The 23,987-nt window shown below is 38.6% G+C and overlaps 1 protein-coding gene across 1 annotated transcript in view; it reads left to right on the top strand.

Annotated features, from left to right (window-relative positions):
* plxna1a (plexin A1a) overlaps positions 1-23,987 on the top strand; it is a 252,074-nt gene that overhangs the window by 210,611 nt on the left and 17,476 nt on the right. The window contains exons 17-23 of the mRNA XM_079802430.1: positions 3,774-3,867; positions 4,982-5,218; positions 7,533-7,676; positions 9,020-9,254; positions 15,515-15,657; positions 18,597-18,853; positions 19,934-20,000. Coding sequence (XP_079658556.1) covers positions 3,774-3,867; positions 4,982-5,218; positions 7,533-7,676; positions 9,020-9,254; positions 15,515-15,657; positions 18,597-18,853; positions 19,934-20,000 — 1,177 coding nt within the window. The remainder of the gene's footprint in view (positions 1-3,773; positions 3,868-4,981; positions 5,219-7,532; positions 7,677-9,019; positions 9,255-15,514; positions 15,658-18,596; positions 18,854-19,933; positions 20,001-23,987) is intronic.

Here is a 23,987-nt window from a genome sequence, read left to right as displayed (position 1 = left end):
GTTTTTCAAAAAAACTGCCCTTGTCTTTCATTGGTCACTCAAAACACCCCAAACTCACATCATTGGGTTGCAAATTATGGGAGGCTTATTGGGTCTGATACTAATTAACCAAAGCAAAAGTTTTGTGGGTCTCAGTTGTATATATTGCGGCTCAAAAATTGCTGACAGAAATTATAATTTGTACATTAGATCTTGACAATTTCAAGCACCAACAGAAGATATTTTAACATTATAACTTAACTTACACACTTCACTTACGCTCACTTTCCCTAAACACTTAAATGTAGTTGTTTTTTCAGAGCCATAGCCTGTGGTTAGCACATGTGCCCCAAAACACAGCGCTGTGGTGTTCATGTGGTAGTCACGGGTTCGAATCCGGCCCGCTTTGTGTCCCAGTTCCTTTGTCATAATTTTCTGTCATCTCTCTACTTCCCCTCTTAATAAAAATGGCAAAATTAAAAAACGTGGCAATTCGTTCTACCTCGCTGAAGGAAGTTGGAACAACAAAGAAGTAATAAAAATCAATACCAAGCTATTTGTGTTACACTTTCTCTTGACACAGGAGCAGAACTCATTAAGAGGTTGAAAAATGAGATTCTTTTAGGCGTCGCTCCCTTCACGCCATCAGCCTTCTGCACCTGTGAGCAGAGCTGCTGTCAGGTGATGTTTTTTGCAGCTTTCCAGGGTGGAGCAGCGATTTGCACTAAAGCATGTCTGGCCTGTCGGTGTCGAGGGTGAAATAAAAACAACAAGTCTATAGAAACACCATCAGCAGTGTCAGATGGGGCAGGCAGGATGGAGCACTTATCACCTGCAACTTCGCTTCTCCTGCGGGTTATAGAGCGAGCTCTTTAAAAGCCTGTAGATGAAAAGAAGCTCTCAACACTCACCCTCTCTCCCTCTTTCTATCACTTACTTTCTTATTTACCTTTGTGTGGTGTCAGCGGTACGCTCTCTGAGAGCAAAAAGGTGAAAATATAAAACTATACAGCGAGCTGTTGACTTCATGCACTTAGCATTTATCTGTGTCTAACAATTGTTCTTTTTTGTTTTTAAAACAATATTTGTTGGTCCAGGTTATAATGCGTATATATATAATGCGCATATATATAATGCGCATATATATATATATATATATATATATATATATATATATATATATATATATATATATATATATATATATATATATATATATATATATATATATATATCTATATCCCAGCTTTTTTCTATAGTCATAATACACTCGGTTGTCACAACAGGCATACTCTCTGTGTGATTGTGTGTTCTGATGCTGACCCAGGCCGCTACAGTCAAGTCTGTTCTCTCTCCGTCGAGCCCTGCTATTATCCCGCAGGAGTGTGGTAACTTTCCCCCCTTCCATCTGCCTCTGAAAAACAAACGCACACACTCAGGGATCAAAGCAGGACCAGAAATGAGTGCACCTGTGCACGAGTCACCCCTAGCTTGAACAGACATAACTGGAACCCAAAAGTTGTGGCACCAGAGCCTGTTAGTGTGCGCTTAGAGAGGCTGTATTGATTTGAGTTGAAATGCCCTTCAGGGCCACGGCACAGCAGGTGTCACCAGAGGCAAACAGGCAGAGACATCAGCAGCGGTACGGTGTGAGACTCAAACTCACCGACCGCCTATGTCAACAAGCTTGTGAACACAAGTGGCGTTTTTTTTGTGTGTGTTTTTTTCCGGAAGATGTCGGTATAGGGAACCTTAGGCAAATTGGTATCATGAAACGATTTAGTGTTTAGATCAGCCAAAAAACAAGATCTAAAAATACAAATAAGCATAATCAAATACAGACATATGCCAAGAGACCAGAAGTTAGGAGCAATGTTAGCTTGGATGGATGGATGGATGGATGGATGGATGGATGGATGGATGGATGGATGGATGGATGGATGGATGGATGGATGGATGGATGGATGGATGGATGGATGGATGGATGGATAGATAGATAGATAGATAGATAGATAGATAGATAGATAGATAGATAGATAGATAGATAGATAGATAGATAGATAGATAGATGGATGGATGGATGGATGGATGGATGGATGGATGGATGGATGGATGGATGGATGGATGGATGGATGGATGGATGGATGGATGGATGGATGGATGGATACATGGATGGATGGATGGATGGATGGATACATGGATGGATGGATGGATGGATAGATGGATGGATGGATGGATGGATGGATGGATGGATGGATGGATGGATGGATACATGGATGGATACATGGATGGATGGATGGATGGATGGATACATGGATGGATGGATGGATACATGGATGGATGGATACATGGATACATGGATACATGGATGGATAGATAGATAGATAGATAGATAGATAGATAGATAGATAGATAGATAGATAGATAGATAGATAGATAGATAGATAGATAGATAGATAGATAGATAGATAGATAGATAGATAGATAGATAGATAGATAGATAGATAGATAGATAGATAGATAGATAGATTGTCAACTACTGAAGAGAATCATTGCTAAGTTGGTTCAAATTAGTTAAACTGTCACATGTTTTGAGCTAGCACATCTGGTTTGATGTCATTTGAAGGTAACACTATTGTCCTCTTGAGTATTGAGGTTGGTTGCTGCCACGCCACAGTTATAAAGAGAACAGGACTGCATTCTTGCAATACATCAAGTATACAGTTGCATACTTGCAAGCATAGGCAACATTTAACTCTTGTTTTTTTGGGGGGGTGTGGGGTACTTTTGGTACCTGCATCATTAAATTATTCACAGAATTATCCACGTCGCAATATTGACAATATTTCCATTTTAATCCATGAAGGCAAGCCCCAACTTCTATTAACGAGTGATGTACATATAAATAAATACTAAACTCCATGACTACAATACATTGAAGGCATATCCCCATGGCATTTATCATTTATCTTCTCAGATAGTGTTAGGTAGTGTGTCCTTTTTCGTGTTTCTCTGTAGCTTGTACACGAGGAGGGATTTTCACTGAGGCAGACGATGGACTAAGGAAAGAGACTGAAAGAACTTCACACATACAGTGTGCTGTGGACGAACAAACACACTGAACTGCAGGGTTGACACGTTTCCTTTTGAAAAAGGAAGTTGGAGCAGGAAGAAGATAGCCAGTAGCATCTAGTGTACAAGACCGGCAAAATTGCATTTAAAATACCACTTTGAATGTATTTGTTTGTGTCTAATTGATGGTCCAGAATGAATAAAGCGAGGATTTTCAGTTTGCTACTTGCTATTAGTATTTATGGGAGGGACATTCTCAGTCTAGATGTTGATTTTCACCTAAATAAAATCTCTTGTTTAAAAATACATTAGTTTATTTGGTCTTTTTTACAGAAATGAAAGACTTTAAATGAGTACAGAAGTACACTATCATATAGTTAGCTTTGAAGCTAACAGCCACTGACTATAAAACTCTAGTTTTGATTCGATGGGCTCTGAATAATCGCATCACTTAATCTCAGCCTCTGTGCCGCATATGTAGAGGTAGAATGTCTTTAAACTCCCGGCTCTTCACGAAAATCCTTTTTGTGTCTCATCGCCAAAAGTGATTATGGGATATATTACCTCTGCTCTGTTTTACCCCCCTTTGGGATGAAAAGCTTGATAGACTGATATTTCTTCAGATTTCAAGGCCAAGTGTTGAGCTAGACTCTATGATTGGGTTATTGTGTGAGATCTGTACCCATCATGTCTCGATGATGACTTCCTGTTTCTCTTCCCAGCGGTGGGACTTTGCTGACGATCAGCGGCACCAACCTGGCCACCATTAAAGAACCCAAGATCCGCGCCAAGTATGGTTCTGCCGAGTCCTTCCATGTAAGTATCCTCCTTTTCCCTGTCCTTTCCTGACATTTCTTCCTTCCACACCTGTAGCCGTACTGCTCTAAGGAAACCATCTAAATGTTCATCTCACAAAAGCTCCCACATGTTCCCCTGACGCTGTTCTTGCTTACAGGACTCTGTAAAAGAGGCACACAATCCTAACCACTTTATCTTGGGAAAGGTCACAGAAATATCTCTCTGTCACTCCGTTTCATTTTCTACGCAATTCTCGCTGTCCCAGAGTTTAAATGACCCCTGTGTTTCTCAACATCACATTAACAAAATGTTTCATGCAATATTATAATTATCTGACATGGCTTCTAGGGTCAATCAATTAAATATTTTAATGCAATTATTAACGTTGTACATGTGTTTATATATATATATATATATATATATATATATATATATATATATATATATATATATATATATATATCCTGTCAGGCGATTAAAATGTATAATGTAATTGATCACGTATCAAATTTGGCTATTTGATTCGACATAGAATTTATCACACATAAACTTTTAGGCTACAATGGCCATGAGGGTGAGGAAAAGATAACAGAATTTCCATTTTCATTGAACTATACCTTTATTTGTATTTTTATTAAAATGGTATATTAATTGACAACATGCCTGATGAAGGTCATGAGACCGAAAAGCTTTTAATATCTTCTGCAAGTATCGATAGTGTGCGGGATTTCCTTTTGAGATAAAAATGGAATATGAAATTATTTTAAAAAAATGAAATAATACTCTAAATAAGAAACCAAAACTGCAAGTAGGCGGCAGTAAATGAATACATCATTGAGTCATTCATTCATTGGATTCCTTCAAGCGGCTGATTCATTCAGGAAATAAGTAAATGGCTCTCTTTATGAATGGGCCATTGAATAATTGGCCATATTCGTTCAAAACGCAAAACGCGAATTTATATGTTTGCTCGGAGACACACAATTGTCTTAAATGCGTTAATAATTTGAACACCATAACTAATTACTTAAATTAACGTGTATATATTCACATATTTTTTTGGACAGCCCTAAAAATAAATGTTGTTTAAAAAAGTTTAAGTTTTATCTCTCTGTTTTCCTATTCTGCTCAGAACTGCACCGTTTTCAACAACTCGGTTATGGTCTGTCTGGCCCCGTCGGTGGCCGATTCAGAGAGAGGCTTTGCAGAGACTGGCAGCGGACCGGATGAGATCGGCTTCTACATGGATAACGTCCACGCTCTTGTGGTCGTCAACGAGAGCTTTAGCTACTACCCAGACCCCGTCTTCGAACCCCTCAGTCCCACAGGCATTCTGGAGCTCAAACCAACCTCTCCCCTCATCCTGAAGGTATAAGTCGCTTGCTTCAAGTGGTTGATGGATTTGTGGGTATTGATGTGAGGTTTATGTGGCCAATTTGAGTTTGAGTCATTTGCTGATCATGTTCCCTCTTCTTCTGCACACATTTGTCCTGTCTACTGAATCAATACATTAAAGTAGACTGCAAAATAGCTAATAACTCCAAAAAAGAAAGAAAGATGTCTGATTCTCTCGTATAGTTTTTATTAATCTGTCTGGTCCATACACATAACTTCCTTCATGCCTTGGTTTATAAACTTCAGAATGCTGATCACAGACACCGGCTGGTTTCTCCTGTAATGAAAGCTTCTCTTTTCTTTAAACCAACTTAGGTGAGAGCCGAAGCATGTCGGGTGATATTTCTTTGTTAAATGGAAATTTATTAACGAAACCTTTTTACTTAATGCCCGATCCCCCGCCTGGCTTATTGGGGGGAGAGAAAACAACCCAGTGCATTAGTAAAGCGAAGGAAAATACGAAAATGCAATTTGGTGAAATAATCAGGGATATTCTGGAGATGCATCACATTCTCCACGCAATTAATTTCTCATCTAATTTGATCTGGGGTTGGCGGCGCGGATGAGATGAGAGGGGGAGAGGGAACGGAATTTGCATTAAAGAGCGTCGTGCCGTGGCCTCAGTGAACCCTTAGGATGGGGGGGTGTTGGTGCTTTGCTGTTGTTCATCAACATTTCTATTTCCTGTCCCGTCTGTCCATGTGGCCGCAGAGTATTCCGTCCTTTATTTTCCTTACTGTTTATCTCCATTGAGGAGATCAGTCACAGGATATGTTCATATCTGTTCAAGCCTCTGGGGTTTTCTTTGCTTTTTTAAAATCAATATCTACATGACCTTTACGCGTCCAAGGTTGTGTGATGCTAAATTTATTTCAGACAAAAAGAGACCATTACTATTATCTTGAAAACCCATTCCGGTGCTTTAAAGGATATTTTCAGCTTAATGTCAATGTACACTCTATAGACATTTTTCATATTTTCACCGTTGCCAACACACACAAAAATACCAAATTGAAATGTATAAATGTATTTATTGTTTTTATTTAATTTGTTTATTATGTTTTATTTTAAATGTATTATTTTTATGTGACAGATTTAATATATATGTATGTGTATACCATTTATGGTAACACTTTATAATAACTACATGCTATGAAGCATTAGTTAAGCATTAGTAAATAGTTAATTCATAATTTATAAAGCATTAATAGACTAAGCAGTTTATAAATACAGCTACAAATGCTTTATTCTTAATTTATAAGCATATATAAGGTGTTTAATAATTGTATTTTCATACTTTATAAATGATCAATTTATCATTTCTAAATTAAATATTACATTGTTTACCAACCGGTTATTTTGGAGTTCTCAGTGGTTCATCAGATCATTTAGAAAGTGTAAGTAAAGGATTCATACAAAAATGTCCTTTGTAAAAGCTTTACAAGGCATAAATCGCCCTCCCTTTAGATGAGCTCACAGAAATAGTTTACTGACAACTACTAAATGTTTTATAACTACCTGAATTAATCATGAATTACAGTAGGAATATGTGTTAATAAAGCATTTTTTAACACAGTGAGTAACTATTACTATAAGTCTAAATAATAAGCTGTGTAAATGTACATTTAAATAGTTTATTAATCCTTTACTTACACTTTCTAAATTATCTGATGAACCACTGACAACTCCTAAATAACTGGTTTGTAAATAATGTAATACTTTATATAGAAATGATAAATTGATCATTTATAAAGTATGAAAATACAATTATTAAACACATTATAGATATGCTTATAAATCAAGAATAAAGCATTTATAGCTGTATTTATAAACTGCTTAGTCTATTAATGCTTTATAAATGATGAATTAACTATTTACTAATGCTTAACTAATGCTTCAAAGCGTGTAGTTATTATAAAGTGTTACCATTTATGGGTAATGTATAGAATATAGAATGTTTATTTGTAATAATAATAATAAATCCTTACCTAAATTGGATACATAATATATAAAAAATATGATATATAGTAATATTTAAATAGCTTTTTCCCGACAAATAGTATGTTTGTTTTTTTACAAAGGAAATTTGCACTAATAGTTTTTAATGGAAATGAGTTATATTGGCACAGTTGATGCTTTTAAGGTGAAGGCCAAAGTGATGCATGACAAAGTCCTAATGAGAATCATGTGGAAAAAGCCTTTTTTACACATAAAAGCAATGAATATTAGTTGTATTGTATTGTTTCTTTTTGATATCTAATTATATCTTTTTCTGTTTATCATTACAGGGTCGTAATTTGATTCCTGCCGCTCCCGGTAACTCCCGACTTAACTACACCGTGTTTATCGGAGAGACGCCGTGCATTCTGACACTCTCTGAGTCCCAGTTGCTGTGCGAATGGCCCAACCTCACCGGCCAGCACAAAGTGACGGTATGTCCTTAGATCCTCAAGTTCACACTAACCAAATGTCAAAAGATCGGAAATGACAACTGGCAGTCAGAAATGAACTTAACACCAACGGAATGCCCCGCTGAAGGAAAATGTCTTGAAAGAACACACTTTATCTTCTCGCAGCATGTCATTCGTTGTGATGGCTCTGAAAGCGAAATGCTCCAAGAAGAAAAATATTTACGGCTGTTTTCTGCATTGGTATTATTTTTTGCCGCAAACGTCACATTGGATTCAGAGAAATTGTATGAAATATATGTTTGTACAAACGCTCTTTGAAAAATGCTGGTTCAAAAATAGACGCGTCTCTTTGTGTTGCCATCCTCGTGCGGCACGAAGAGGCGACGTGAGGCGAGGCCAGGGAGAGGCAGACACAGCTGTGCTCTGGTCCCATGTACAGTGACCTACTTATGGGCCGCCCTTGGTGCATTGGATCCCGTCTGGCAGCTCTCAATGTGTATGATTTCTGTATCTTTTGGCCTCTATGTGAGAATTAGTCTTGTGTGTGTGCACGTGTGTGTGTGTGTGTGTGTGTGTGTGTGTGTATACATGTGGGGTCATGCGAGTCTGCCGGTCACACAGCTGTGCATTGACTGCTGTGACCCCTGTTAGAGAGTCTCTCTAGGAAATTTTGCATGGCTGGGATCTTTGACCCCATGCCTTCCCAGGGGTCCCTGCAGTTTTGCAGACAGCACACAATGCCTGCGGTGCAGTACATACAGTCACGTAATGTCTGCCGTGGAGTTCTCTTGTAGTTCAATCCCACTTATTGCTTATATATGCAACACCCCTAACCCAACATAATGAATGTAATCATTTGTTTGTGCTACAGACATGAATAATACCTCAAATTGTGTGCCTTGTTGAGGAGAGGTGTGCTTTTAATTTCAAAGGAATTATGTGATATTAAGTCATTGCGGAATTTACGTATGGGTTAGACACAGATATAGTGTATATATAAATGTTTAATCCTGGTGTAAAAACACCTTGACATTATGTGGATTGATTTTTGCCCAGACAGAGCTGTGTAAGCAATCACATGGTTCCTTGTTAAATTTTCTATTTTCGAAATACAAGCTTTGAAATGATCCAGTAATAATAGGACGTTTTGCACTAAATGGGTTTTCAATCTCTGAGCTTGTCTTGTAAATGTAATTGGCTCATAAAGTTTTAATTTGGGACTCGTGTGAAGCTGCTGTTGCATTCTCGTGCAAAAAGTTGATTCTCACAAACGAATTGCCACAACAGCATTATGAATGCTAAGCGTGGCTAATTGCAGATCGCAGGCCACTCAGTGAGTCGGGTCTTCCGTGCTTCTGTTACAGGTCCGGGCAGGAGGGTTTGAATATTCCCCCGGCACGCTGCAGATCTACTCCGACAGCCTTCTCACCCTGCCTGCCATCATCGGGATTGGAGGAGGCGGAGGCCTTCTGCTGCTGGTCATCATCGCTGTGCTCATCGCCTACAAGCGCAAGTCCCGCGACGCTGACCGCACCCTCAAACGACTCCAGCTACAAATGGACAACCTGGAGTCTAGAGTCGCTCTCGAGTGCAAAGAAGGTGAGATTAATTATTAGTATGTCATATATCATTTAGGCCCTGGAAAGATTGGTCAAAGTGTTCACAAACTGCATCCTACTGCAGCTGTATGGCAGTGACACTGCTGAATTGAATAATTTGTTTAATTAAATTAACTACATTACTGCAGAATTTACGTACGGGTCAGACACAGGTCAATTGCTTTTTTTAATAATTGTACTAAATCAACATGTTAAATAGGCTATATATATATATATACAGTATAGTCTGTCTGTTTCATTAATGTTTATCAAACAATTGTGGTATCATGGGAAAGATATTCCTATAGATATTTGATGTTGAATTGATGTGTTTACCAGAGGTTATAAGGTATGGTTGCTATGTGATTTTGTTTTGGAACCTTCAGAAAACTTTAACTTGATTTTTCTCCAAATTGACTTTGCTGACTCTATTGACTTCAAACAGATGTAGCTCAGTCAATAGTTTTGTCCGATTTAAACAAATCATACATTATTCTGAAGTTGTTTTAATAGAGAATGAATCATAATGAAAGAGAATGAAAAAAAAACAATAACTCATCTTTGAAAATGCGACTAATTTTGCCAGCACGGGTCACATATATACAATTATATACCGGTACACACAATTTATATATGTTGTTTGGAAACATTACTATTTTGAATGTTTTATAAAGAAGTATCTTATGCTCATCTTATGCCTGCATTTATTTGATCAAAAGTAGAACAAAATTGTAATATTGTGAAATATTATTACAATTAAAAATAATGGTTTTCTATTTTAATATACTTTTAATTATAATTTATTTCTGTGTTGAAAAGCTGAGTTTTCATCAGCCATTACTCCAGTTTTCAGTGTCACATGCTCCTTCAGAAATCAGTCTAATATACTGATTTATTATCAATGTTGGAAACAGTTGTGCTGCTTAATATTTTTTTATAACTTGTGATACTTTTTTCAGAATTCTTTTATTAATAAAAGGTTAAAAATGAACAGAGTTTATTTAAAATAGAAATATTTTGTGACAATATACACTACTGTTCAAAAGTTTGGGTTCTTTGAAAAATATATATAAATAATACTTTTATTCAGCAAAGATGTGTTAAATTGATTTAAAAAAAACAGTGATAGTAAAGATTTATATTGATAGAAAAGATTTCTATTTTGGATAAATGCTGTTCTTTTGAACTTTTCATCAATGAATCCTGAAAAAAAGTATCACAGGTTCCAAAAAAAATATTAAGCAGCAAAACTGTTTGCGACATTGATTATAACTGAGTCTCAAATCAGTATATTAGAATGATTTCATTTCAGGATCATGTGACATTGAAGACTGGAGTAATGGATGAAAATGATAAAATAAACAATAGTAAACAATATTTTTTTGTTTAATTTTTATTGGGACATTTAGTCATTTACATAAAGTATACATTGACTTATTCATCTACTAATATAATAAGACTTTTCGACCCTGATAAATTAATACTTTGACACATGGAAGATTTTACACCTTATCTGTTCCTACTTATACATTTAAGAATGGTGTTTTATGTAAATGACACTTCCTGTGATAAACGTCCACATCACAGAATGTGAATTTCACATATGATTTAAATTGCTGTTGAAGTGAAACCTGCGGGTCTTACTATCAAGCCTCCACATTAACATCTTTCCATTCTCTTGTCGCCATGGTGACACCATTATGGTTGTTAGCATGTCTTGGTAACAGGTTGGTGTAAGTGGGCTGCGCCGTTATGGGATTCCGTCTTCCGCCCAGTTTGAAATGCAGTTTCCGTATGCCGTAAAGGTTCCCAATGCCATGCTCTTCCTGGTCTCGTAGAGATGCACTGGGTCTAATTGGCCATTATCTTAGGACTGTCGACCCTCCTGGTCACAACCCTGTCAGGAGGATGAAAAAGCGTGGCGTGGCTTAGCTAGCTAACAAACAGTCTTTTTCACTGTAAAGGGGGAGATGGCTGAATGGCAGGGGGAGAATGATGAAAGAAATTTGCAGCTTGCCAAATGGGTGAAGGAACCGGTAGGCATTGATTAGCTGTCACGTTCTTTATACCTGATTCTCACTGATTGGCCGGCCGCCTTCATTAGTGGACAACCAGAACGGTTTGTTATCGCAATGCCATTCAATCTGTGCATCAATATTTTATTTGGATCATATGCGCTGACATTATTTACAACCTCTGCAAAATATTTATGAGCTTAGCTTGGTTATTTCTTATTTGGGCTGGGAATGGATTTGCTTCGTAATGACACGAAGCTCTCAAACCAGTGCTCTGTCGAACCCAATGAGGTCAACAGGGTCAGAAAAGGGGCTGCAAAGGGGTGAATCTCACAAAACCAGTCAAGAAATAGCATATTTTACTCCAAAATCACAAGAAAAAAATTTGTTTTGGATAAGGTTTTTTTTGTGTGTTAATATCTGTTGAAATATTTAAACAAAAAAAAAACGAACACCGATTAATTTCGAGTTAAAATGCGTTGTTGACTGAGATTGTAACGAGTATAATATTACCAAAATGTTATTAGTACTGTTACAGCAAAAAGTAATACATTACTGTAATATAATTACGTTTGTAATGGGTAACTCCCAGAAAATATTTCGACTCAATAGGTCAATATTTTATGTCTAATTATTTACTTGTGTGGCAAGTAGCCGTGTAATAAGTGGGATAATGTACATCCAGCCGGTTGTTATTGCAGAATAAACCCGTTGTGAAGCACCTGATCACCCCTTTGGGGTTTATTCTGCGATAACAACCGGCTGGATGTACATTATCCCTTGCATAACATTTAGATTATGCAAAATTTGAGAAACGATTCTCATTTTTCCAGTACTGTAAAAAGTACTTCAGAGCTTATTCACCCAAATGCTTGAAACCTGCGTTCCCACGCCTCTGAGCAACTTCGCCCTCTAGTTTGGCTGCGTAGCATAAGGGAGGACGAAGTCAGGATGGCGCTGCATGTACGCAGTCATGGGGTGTGGACTGGCGAGAGCCATCCAGGGACATGCGATTTTCCATATGCAAAGGCTTACTGAGCCGTGATGCAGCCCATCAGAGAGCGCAGTGGTACAAACAAACAAAAGCACAGCTAATGGCTAATTAGCGAGCTATCCAGCGCCAGTTTAGATACCGGGAACGCTCAGTGGGGATATCAGCTTCGCCTCTCTGCTTTACATTAGCCCAGAAATGTTAGTGCAAGCGAGTGCAATTGGAATTGTTTCACTTTGAGTGCTTTCACAACTACAGGAACGTTTTCATAAAGAAACGCATTATCAGCAGTGTACGAAACTTTTCAAACTTGTTTTGACAATCAGCTTCTGCACTAAAAGAAGTGTTTTGCTGGCTGACCTTGCCAGCGCTGCTTCTTCCTGAGAGGCGTAATGTTTTGACCACTACAACAGGAAGCCTTTAAAAATTCGCATTCAAGCTGTCTGCAATGCCCCCTCGTGCTTTACGATCCGACACGCGCCTCTCCAAGTAATGAAGCCAAATTGAATTACAAGGCCATCCCTTATGTTGGAAATCTTTGTTAGGCCTTTCAAGTGCACTTTGACGAGAAATAACCATTGAATTAAAAGCTCTTTAGTCCTGTCACTCTCTCTTCTTTTTTTCCCTTTTTTTTTCTGTCAGGAGACTGAAAATCCCGTTGGACAGTTCATCTTGAATAATATTTGTGTAGTATTTTTAAGATGAAAATCCCTCACTTAGAGTAGGAGCTTCTTGCTTCAGTATTTGTATCCCAGCGGACAACGAGGAGGAACAACAGCTGGAGGAAATTATGCATGAAAAGCTCCGCTCCTTTATTAATTACCCACTCATGCAATTAATTGACTTTCTTTTCCCGTGAACTTTGTCTCTTACGTCTCTTCCCTCCCGCTCTTTTCGAATAGAAAAACCAAATTAGTCATAAACTGAGTAAACAAACAGATTGACAGACTTAGCATTACTTCTGTTTACCCAACACGCACTTATTATTTCACGAGGCTCTCAGTGGCCACGTATTTCCATAAGTTCCCAATAAAACCATTTTATTTAAAGTTTATTTTTATTCATACTTAGAAAAGGCTTAAAGCAAACCAAACTTCTATTATGAGATATTTTAATATGCACACAAGTGTATACTGTGAATTTACCCTGATCTGATTTTTTTTTTAAATTATTAAATCTTTCTCTGCACTGCAAAACTACTCTGGAAATATGTTGAGGGTTGAGTTGCCTATATACACTCACCTAAAGGATTGTTAGGAACACCTGTTCAATTTCTCATTAATGCAATTATCTAATCAACCAATCACATGGCAGTTGCTTCAATGCATGTAGGGGTGTGGTCCTGGTCAAGACAATCTCCTGAACTCCAAACTGAATGTCAGAATGGGAAAGAAAGGTGATTTAAGCCATTTTGAGCATGGCATGGTTGTTGGTGCCAGACGGGCCAGTCTGAGTTTTTCACAATCTGCTCAGTTACTGGGATTTTCACGCACAACCATTTTTAGGGTTTACAAAGAATGGTGTGAAAAGGGAAAAACATCCAGTATGCGGCAGTCCTGTGGGCGAAAATGCCTTGTTGATGCAAGAGGTCAGAGGAGAATGGGCCGACTGATTCAAGCTGATAGAAGAGCAACTTTGACTGAAATAACCACTCGTTACAACCGAGGTATGCAGCAAAGTATTTGTGAAGCCACAACACGCACAACCTTGAGGCGGATGGGCTACAACAGCAGAAGACCCCACCGGGTACCACTCATCTCCACTACAAATGGGAAAAAGAGGCTACAATTTGCACGAGCTCACCAAAATTGGACAGTTGAAGACTGGAAAAATGTTGCCTGGTCTGATGAGTCTCGATTTCTGTTGAGACATTCAGATGGTAGAGTCAGAATTTGGCGTAAACAGAATGAGAACATGGATCCATCATGCCTTGTTACCACTGAGCAGGCTGGAAGAATGCTTTCAGCACCTTGTTGAATCAATGCCACGTAGAAATAAGGCAGTTCTGAAGGCGAAAGGGGGTCAAACACAGTATTAGTATGGTGTTCCTAATAATCCTTTAGGTAAGTGTAGATCTACAGTAGTAGCTGGTTTATATATATATATATATATATATATATATATATATATATATATATATATATATATATATATATATATTTATGAGACTGATTTGATTTCCTTAATGATTGTTGTATACATTTTTTGAAAAATAAAAATGAAAATAAACTGTAAAAATTACATTCATATTTTTTGCCTATAGCAACTTCCCTTTTCAGTTTGTCTGAAGAAAAAAAAAATTTTTTTTTTATATAAATATATATATGTATATGTATATGTTTGTGTGTGTGTATGTGACCCAAAACGAGTCGCAATGAGCACATTTTCAAAAATGAGTTATATCATTCTCTTAAAAACCCTTCAAAATAATGTATGATTTGTTTGAATCGGACAAAAAATTACTCCGCTACATCTTTTTGAAGTCAATAGAGTCAGCAAAGTCAATTTAGAGAAAAATCGAGTTAAAGTTTTCTGAAGATTCCAAAACAAAATCACATAGCAACCATACCTTTAAATCCCGTAATGACACCAAATTTGGCACTCACCAAGTCAAAACCAAATATCAATAGGAAAGAATATGTTTTCACCTTTTTCCCATGATACCACAATTGTTTGATTAACATTAATAAAACAGACTGCCTATATATCAAGACCTACTGTACCGCACTGATCTAAAAATAATGTTACACATCAGATGTTTTCCCCAACAGTTTACCAAACGTTCACTTAAGACATAACAGATAATGTTTGCGTGAATACTCGTCAAGACAGATATTTTGAATACTGTAATTCTGTGAATATGTGTATACTGGGATCCCGCGCTGTCTGAGGCATCTTTGATCACGTGCTTCGGATGTGTCATTTAGCGAGAGTAAGATCGTTTTGTTTACATCAGCATGAGTTTGAAAATCACATTTCATTGGTTCAGACTCATGCCATTGAGAATTCGCTATGAATATTCACAAAGTTGGAATGCTGCGCTTTACAACAATACCAAACTTGTGCTGAGTCATCAAAAAGTGAACATTTTTCATGAACATAGGAAAGGTACTCCTCACAGAAAACATACACATAAAGATACTTGTAGATGTTTAATTGATGTTTGGAGCATTGGGATTGCGAGACGAGGGTTTGATCAACAACATTTCTGTGAAAACCTCAAATTTCGATAATCAATATTTTTTCTCCTCACAGCATTTGCAGAGCTCCAAACCGACATCCACGAGCTGACCCAGGAGCTGGATGGGGCAGGTATACCGTTCCTGGACTACCGAACCTACGCCATGAGAGTGCTGTTCCCCGGCATTGAGGACCACCCGGTGCTCAAGGAGATGGAGGTACGGGTCAGTACATCGCCATCACCATGGTACCCCTAGAGCAGAACTAACAAAGCAATCAAAAATCAGCAGAGCACTACTAATACTCGAAAAAACAACATCATGCCCTCATGTATGGCTGAGATTGTATAAACTATAATAACGGCATTGACGCCTGATCAACACTCTTGAAAGGTCATAATGTATATTGTAAATTCGGTTACCAGTCTTTTTGACATCAATGGCTTCTGATAAATGGGGTCGGTGACTCACTCTCTCACGAGAGAGAGTGAAAAAATACAGTTTGAACCTGCAATTTGGAGTTAAAAGAGTTCAACACGTTACAGATTGTGACCTCTTGTACTCTAGAGCCAGACGCTAATGACCGACACGTAATAGCACAAGCTAAAGAAAACAACGCCGCTAAACGAGCAACCGCAAAACTTCAAAACGCACTGGTCAGCGTAATTAAATACTCCATTACTCTAACATGCTACGTCCATCGGCCTGCGTGCGGCAGGTCATGCTGTTGGCTTGCGGAGGGATCACATGTTTATTATTTCATCTGGGGTTTGTTTTCACTGTATTTGCCCCCGAGTCCCCGGCGTAATCAAGTGCCTATGCGCACGGCTCAGACCCTTATTGCTCTGTGTAGCTTCTCGCCCCAAAGCAACCTACAGTACAATCGGCCTCCCCGAGAGGCTGCAAATTTCATTCGGCTCAGCAGAGAAGAATTGAGGCACTTTATTAGTCTGTGTTGTCGGAAAAAAGGCCTTTGTCAGGTTACATAGTATATAAGGTGCTGAAGGGGACAATAGCAGACGCCGGTTCGCTTTGAAGTCTGATTCCGGCATCCTCGCAGGGAGATTTGATTTGTTCGTTTTTGTTTTTTGGGAATTTCACAGCTGTATAATCCATACAGCCTCTATAATCCAAAGAAAGGTTCCCAGCAACAATGTGAGATAATTACAGTTTTATATTTGTGAAGCAGGTAGATGAGATTTCACTGTGGGCGGGGCTATTCAGTTGACGAATATGCACACGGATTGGCTTGTCTTGGCTTGTTCGGACACATGTAAGATGTGTTTCTTTTATTTTGTTAGTAAAAATATGTAGCTTCAAGAAATTGTACAGGTAAGATGGATAAAAAGGTGAGGGAGATGAAAAGTGACAGGTGCCGCCCTGCGGATCATGGAAGGACACGTTGCCACTTTTCGCTCCTGGACACAGAGGTCACGTCTGCTTCCTGCTGTACTCTTTCTCTCTCTGTCCTTCCTCAGCTGCATATCTCCCTCACTCTGCATTTCCTTCTGTTGTGTTTTGAGCTGCTAGCATCTTGGATTCCCTTTGATGTCAATCAGAAAGCGGCACATCCCTCATGTGGACCTCTGCTTGAACGCTGTTTGCTCTACTAAAGGACTTTGACTTTGTGTTTCAGAAAGGCAGTATGTGTCAATCAAAAACATTAAAAGCAACGTGAAATCCAAATTTACCTTATTTAAATCCACTGGTTTTACAGTGCACAACTGATCACCTGAATGTTATGCTAAAAAAGTTTCAGTAATAAAAAACAAAAACAAAGAAAAAATTAAATCATAGCCCACTTGTTCAGTATACAATAAAATAAAATCTGTTTATTTCCCAAATAATATTTTGTTTTGAAATGTCACATTACATGAGTTTAATGCAATGAAAAATGTTCGCCTTTGCTATTGGCCAGATAGTCCCACCCCCAAAAAACGTTTAGGTATGAACTATCATTGAAAAGTTTGGGATCAGTAAGATATATACACAGATCAGGCATAACATTATGACCGGTGAAGTGAATAACACTGATTATCTCTTCATCACGGCACCTGTTTGTGGCTGGGATATATTAGGCAGCAAGTGAACATTTTGTCCTAAAAGTTGATGTATTAGAAGCAGGAAAAATGGGCAAACGTTTGAGCGAGTTTAACAAGGGCCAAATTGTGATGGCTAGACGACTGGATCAGAGCATCTCCAAAACTGCAGCTCTTGTGGGGTTTTCCCGGTCTGCGGTGGTCAGTATCTATCAAAAGTGGTCCAAGGAAGGAACAGTGGTGAACAGGCGACAGGGTCGTGGGCGGCCAAGGCTTATTAATGCACGTGGGGAGTGAAAGCTGGTCCGTGTGTTCCGATCAAACAGATGAGCTACTGTAGCTCAAATTGCTCAAGAAGTGAATGCTGGTTTTGATAGAAAGGTGTCAGAATACACAGTGCATTGCAGTTGCGTTTGGGGCTGCATAGCTGCAGACCAGTCAGGGTGCCCATGCTGACCCCTGTCCACGTGGATGGCCGGGTGTGTCGTTTACCAGGGGAACACATGGCACCAGGATGCATTTTGGGAAGAAGGCAAGCCGGCAGAGGCAGTGTGATGCTTTGGGCAATTTTTTTAAAGTACTTAAAATACTTTTATTCAACAATGTTCCATTAAATTGATCAAAGAGACACTAAAGACATTTATAGTATTACAACAGATTTCTGTTTCAAATGCTTTTCTTTTCATCAATCCAGAAAGAAAAATGTATATCAAAAATGTTTCCACATAGATATTAAGCAGCGCAAACTATTTTCAACATTGATAATATTAATACATGTTTCTTACTAGAGTAATGATGCTGAAAATTCAGCTTTGCTCTCTCACTAATAAATTATATTTCAAAATATATTAAAATAGGAAACAGTTTGTTTTTAGTATATTTTTTGATCAGTGTAGCCTGAGCATAAGAGACTTCTTTCAAAAACATTGTAGACTCCAAACTTTTAAACGGTAGTGGAGATTCATTTCCCGAATGAGACCCAATGTTGTGAAAGAATTCAGAGCCTTTGAAACGATCATGTTACATTTAATTGCTGTTTCTTTTTTGTCTGTTCAACAAAACATATGTCATAATTTATTCTGCACTGTATAATGAGTTCCTCTGTCTGTCTTCCCACAGGTGCAGGCTAATGTCGAGAAGGCCTTGACTCTATTTGGTCAACTCCTCACCAAGAAGCACTTCCTGCTGACATTTATCCGCACACTCGAAGCTCAGCGCTCCTTCTCCATGCGTGACCGTGGCAACGTGGCATCACTCATCATGACAGCTCTACAGGGAGAGATGGAGTACGCTACAGGAGTCCTCAAACAGCTGCTCTCTGACCTCATCGACAAGAACCTGGAGAGCAAGAACCACCCTAAACTGCTGCTCAGGAGGTGGGAGAGAACACACACACACACACTGATATACAGAGTTAGCCAATCAAAACAGAGGTTGTTAAGTTAAAAAATTCTTAAAGATACAGTAGCAAAAACAGCCACTGCGTCTGAAATCGAATTCTTCCCTGCTATATAGTATGCGGGGTATAGTAAAAAGGTATTCCACCTAAAAACAGTAGGTGAAAAGTCCCCGGATGACCTACGAGTTTGCTGGTAGATCACGTGATCGTGGCAACATGGCTGAAGCCCACATTTAGAACATACTTTTTTAACGGTTGTGAAGTAAATTCAAATTCAAATGTAGTACCTACTCATAGGGTCATAGAGAGGGTAAAATATAGCTCTGTAAAACTGAATCATGAATTTTGTGCATGAAACCTTGCCTCTCATTTTAAGTACACTACCAAAATGCTACAAAATTCCCAGCCTGGAAATGCCACCTCAAATTTTCTCCCTGACACACAAGTCAATACTCTCCATCTCACCCGAATGTCAACCCTGATCTAGCGCACTTACCAAAGTGCGCTAATGAGCTATTCAGGACACTTGCCCCTTATGAAATACCTGTTGTCCCACTCCATTCACCTTATCTTCCCTTCACCGTTTTATTAATGAGCATATCATTTAATAATAGGCCCTTATGTAAGGAAGTAATGGGAGTTGGTAAGTCTATGTGAATGCATTATTGAACAGCAGAAAAGGCTCCTGGTGGGCCTGAGGGAGGATGGAGCCACAGTTAGCAGCCTACGCTAGCAGTCGCTCTCGTTTGCCAGCTACAGAGGAATTAAGAGCATTGAAGTACATTAATTACGGCATGCTTTAATTACTTCTGTTCTGGGGAAGCTTTTGGGGGGTCTTCGGCTAGCGACAGGTTGGCCATTAATGGAAGACGTCGCCCAATCACTGTAATTGTCTGGTCTTAATGAAGATTGGTGGTTTGTTTTGAAAAAAGTGTAGTTTTTTCACAAGTGCCACATTAGGAGTTTTTTTCTTTGAGAACGCTTTCATTTACTTTTGGATTGCATTTTTATTGAATGAACTGGAATTCATATGATCTCTTTTCCTCTCTGCTTTTAGGACCGAGTCTGTTGCTGAGAAGATGCTTACAAACTGGTTCACTTTTCTTCTGTACAAGTTCTTAAAAGTAAGTGTGTACGGTATGCATGATATCGTTCAAAAGTTTGGGGTCATTTTATTATTATTATAAAGAAATAAATACTTTTATTCAGCTGAGAATCCTTCACTCATTACAGGTTTGTAACTCGTCAGGACACAAAAGGGAGTGTAGTTTTGGTTAGAATGTAGTTTTGGTAGCGCTACACGGCTACTTGCTGGATAAAGTAGTTAGCTACTGGAAAAGCTACACTGTTTTAAAAGTAACTGAGCTACTGACAAGCTACTGAAATATGTAGTTAAGCTAGTAGCGTACCTGCTTGTAGCTACTAGCTACTGCCTAGTCTCGCATAGCCACACCTTCAGACTGACGGCAGAAGGTCTGGACACTCGCAGCTTTTATTGGTCAAGGACCGCCCAAGATGACGTTTAAATGACATGTAACGCAACCAATCACAGTTCATTTTGTTCCGCGTCATGTTTAGGGGCGTGAAAATGTCGGTGTCCCTACAATAACAGACTGGCGTGCATCTATAGATTATTCATTCAAGAACGTTGTGTGAGTTTACTGCAACAATGGAGTTGCGAACTTCACATATTTTTGAAAATCCTGCGTTTAGTTGATCCTGGTAAGCGCTCATTGTCACAGTTGTAAACATGACGGCGTTCTTCTTCCACGAGGGAGTTTGGAGTCATGGCATTTGTTTCCAGGCAGACATGTTTGAATTACTCACTCCTGAAAAAAAAAACACACAAAAATGAATTTGCTCTCTTTATTCTACAAGAATAGGGCAACCAGAGAGCCTTCAACATGATGAGACAAATTAAGAGACAGAAGCTGTCTGTCAGGGGGCCTGGCAGGTCAAAGGCCATCCCTAGCGGCCCCTCTGCATCTGAGTACCCATCAGCTCTTAGCTCCCTCTCCTTTTATATACTCCTGTACTCTGCTCGCCCCCATCCTGCTTCGCTCCATGACGCCACTCAGAGCGTGATTGAGCTGCAGGATGTCGCATCCTCCCCTGTCTGTCTGTCTCTCTCGCACTCTCACATTAGCAGCTCTCTCGTTTTATTAGTTCAATCATGCAGGGCTCAGCATGCACTGGAAGAATTTTAATCAACAGGAAACGGGTGTCTAGAATACTTTCACATCATAGAAATTCATTTAAAGATGACACAAATTGAATGTGCTCTTGCATTATTTGACAACATAGAATGTAGTTGTTTGTAAAGGAATAGTTCATCCAAAAGATGAAAATTGTCAAATTATTTACAATACTGCAACTAATAATAAACTGATATCAGACAAGTGACCATAAATTAAGCACCCAACAGGTGTATTCCATATATATATATATATATATATATATATATAGTGGCATGAAAAAGTATGTGAACCGCTTGCAGAATCTGTGAAAATGGGAATAATTTTTACTAAATAAGAGGAATCATACAAAATGCATGTTATTTTTTTATTTAGTACTGTCCTGAATAAGATATTTTACAGTTTTTTTTGTTGTTTTTTTTACATATAGTCCACAAGACAAAAAAATAGCTGAATTTATTAAAATAACCCTGATAAAAAGTTTCTGAACCATTGATTCTCAGTGCTGTGTGTCGTTCCCTGGATGATCCATGGCTGTTTTTTTGTTTTGTGGTGGTTGTTCACGAGTCCCTTGTTTGTCCTGAGCAGTTAAACTGCTTAATGTTCTTCAGAAAAATCCTCCAGGTCCTGCACATTCTTCAGTTTTCCAGCATCTTTTGTATATTTGAACCCTCTCCAGCAGGGACTGTATGATTTTAAGATCCATCTTTTCACACTGAGGACAATTGAGGGACTCAAACACAACTATTATTAAGGTTGAAACATTCACTGATGCTCCAGAAGGAAACACAATGCATTAAGAGCCGGGGGGTGAAAACTTTTGAACAGGATGAAGATGTCCAAATGTTTCTTATTTTGTTTAAATATAATTTTTTTCCAATTAGTACTGCCCTTCAGAAGCAACAGAAGATACTTGCATGTTTCCCGGAAGACAAATTAAGTACAATTTACCTTAATTCTCAAATTCAATAGGTTTTCACCCCCGGCTCTTAATGCATTGTGTTTCCTTCTGGAGCATCAGTGAATATTTGAACCTTTTTTAGTAGTTGTGTTTGAGTCCCTCAATTGTCCTCAGTGTGAAAAGATGGATCTTAAAATCATACAGTCGTTGCTGGAGAGGGTTCAAATAAACAACAACAAACAAACAAACAAGGGACTCGTGAACAACCATCACAAAACAAAAAAAACAGCCGTGGATCATCCAGGGAACGACACACAGCACTGAGAATCAATGGTTCAGAAACTTTTTATCAGGGTTATTTTAATAAATTCAGCTATTTTTTGTCTTGTGGACTATATGTAAACATTTTTTATGTAAAATATCTTATTCAGGACAGTACTAAATAAAAAAAATGCATTTTGTATGATCCCTATTATTTAGTTAAAATTATTCCCATTTTCACAGATTCTGCAAGCGGTTCACATACTTTTTCATGCCACTGTATATACTGTATATACGTGTGTGTATGTGAGAGAGAGAGAGGCAAGGGTGTTTTTGTCATTTATTGTTTGGACTTTGACACTAGTATCAGTCTCCGTTCACATGCTGGAAAAGAGCAGCATGAATATTTTGCCTAATATGTTCCTTTAAGACAAAATCAGCCAATTCCGATTTGCTCATTTGAAGTCCGTTTCAAGCTGTCTGTTTACAGGCCTCATTTGGCTCCTTTGCTAGCTGACAAAAGTTCAGAAGCATACAGTTTGTGATCGCTAATTAGCATTAGGAAAAGCAGCGCTGTTTTAGATGGATGGGATTGTGGCGTGAGTTAGTGGAAGTGACAAGCTGTTGTCACCAACACACAGCTTGTAATATCACAAATGATGACACGGCTCAGACGGCACAGTTGAAGCAAACTGACACAAGTCGAACCTTCCCAGAAATCTCTCTCGCAAAAGTGCAGTTTTTTTTCATCAACATTCTGGCCACAGTGGTGCTTTTGAACGAGGTCTGCTCAAGGCTGTAGTGTGGAATAATTGATCTGCTAGCTCTGTATTTCAACAGGATATTTTCCTGCTACTGTTCATTAGCCCTATGGGTGGGTGAGGTCTGGCTATGTGGTCTGCTCTTTCTCGCTCTCTTTCTGTCTCTTTCTTTAATGAAGCTAGAGCGTGGGATGAGGTCCGTGTGCGCTGCAGCGGGGGTCTCTAAGAGTGATGTATTCACGCTCCCTCTCGTTAGCAGCTGTCGGCTTAATTAGCACAGATGCTAACGAGACGTTAACAGCATATGGTGGGTGGAGTAAAACAGGATGAAGTGATGGAGGAAACCAGAGGAAACTGTTTTGTGTGGGTATGCGTGAGGCGGAGGAAGACGGCGGGTTTCCTCGTTTCACCGTGCCCATCAATAATCACTGCGGTCGGGGGGTCGGTCGAGGAGGGATACAAGCCTGATGCGCCTCGCATGTGACAGCGCTCCGTAATTCATACGAGTCTTCTGCATTCAAATTTTTACCAATCTTTGGAAATGATCAGATTTTGACTTAATTGCTTGCTGGAAAAAAAAAAAAAGCCAATCGCTTGTTTCTGTCTCCGTCTAAAATTCATTGTAGTTTCAGATCCTTTGTAGATTCTGCCTCAGAAACGATTAGCAAGTTTATTCATGGTAGCTTCAGGTTTTGTGTGGTAATGTGTAAATCACACAATGCGTTCTGTGTAATCTGAAGCTACAATGAATAAGATTGCTAATTGCTAGTTTCAGAAACTCATTACAGTTCATTGTAGCTTCAGATTCATTGTAGCTTCTGCCTTCAGAAACTAGCGATTAGTAAATTGTAGCTTCAGATTTTGTGTGGTAATGTGTAATTTACACAATGTAGTCTTAGTTTTTACACATTTTTAGTTTTAGTACTTCAGCTTAAACATATTTATTTAATTGCCAAAGCAAAAAAAAAAAAGAGTAGTTAATAATAACAACAC

This window comes from Gobio gobio, assembly GCF_949357685.1.
Source record: "Gobio gobio genome assembly, chromosome: 21".
NCBI lineage: Eukaryota > Metazoa > Chordata > Actinopteri > Cypriniformes > Gobionidae > Gobio > Gobio gobio.
The sequence above is the reverse complement of the archived record's forward strand: the minus strand, read 5'-3'. Positions and strand labels throughout refer to the sequence as shown.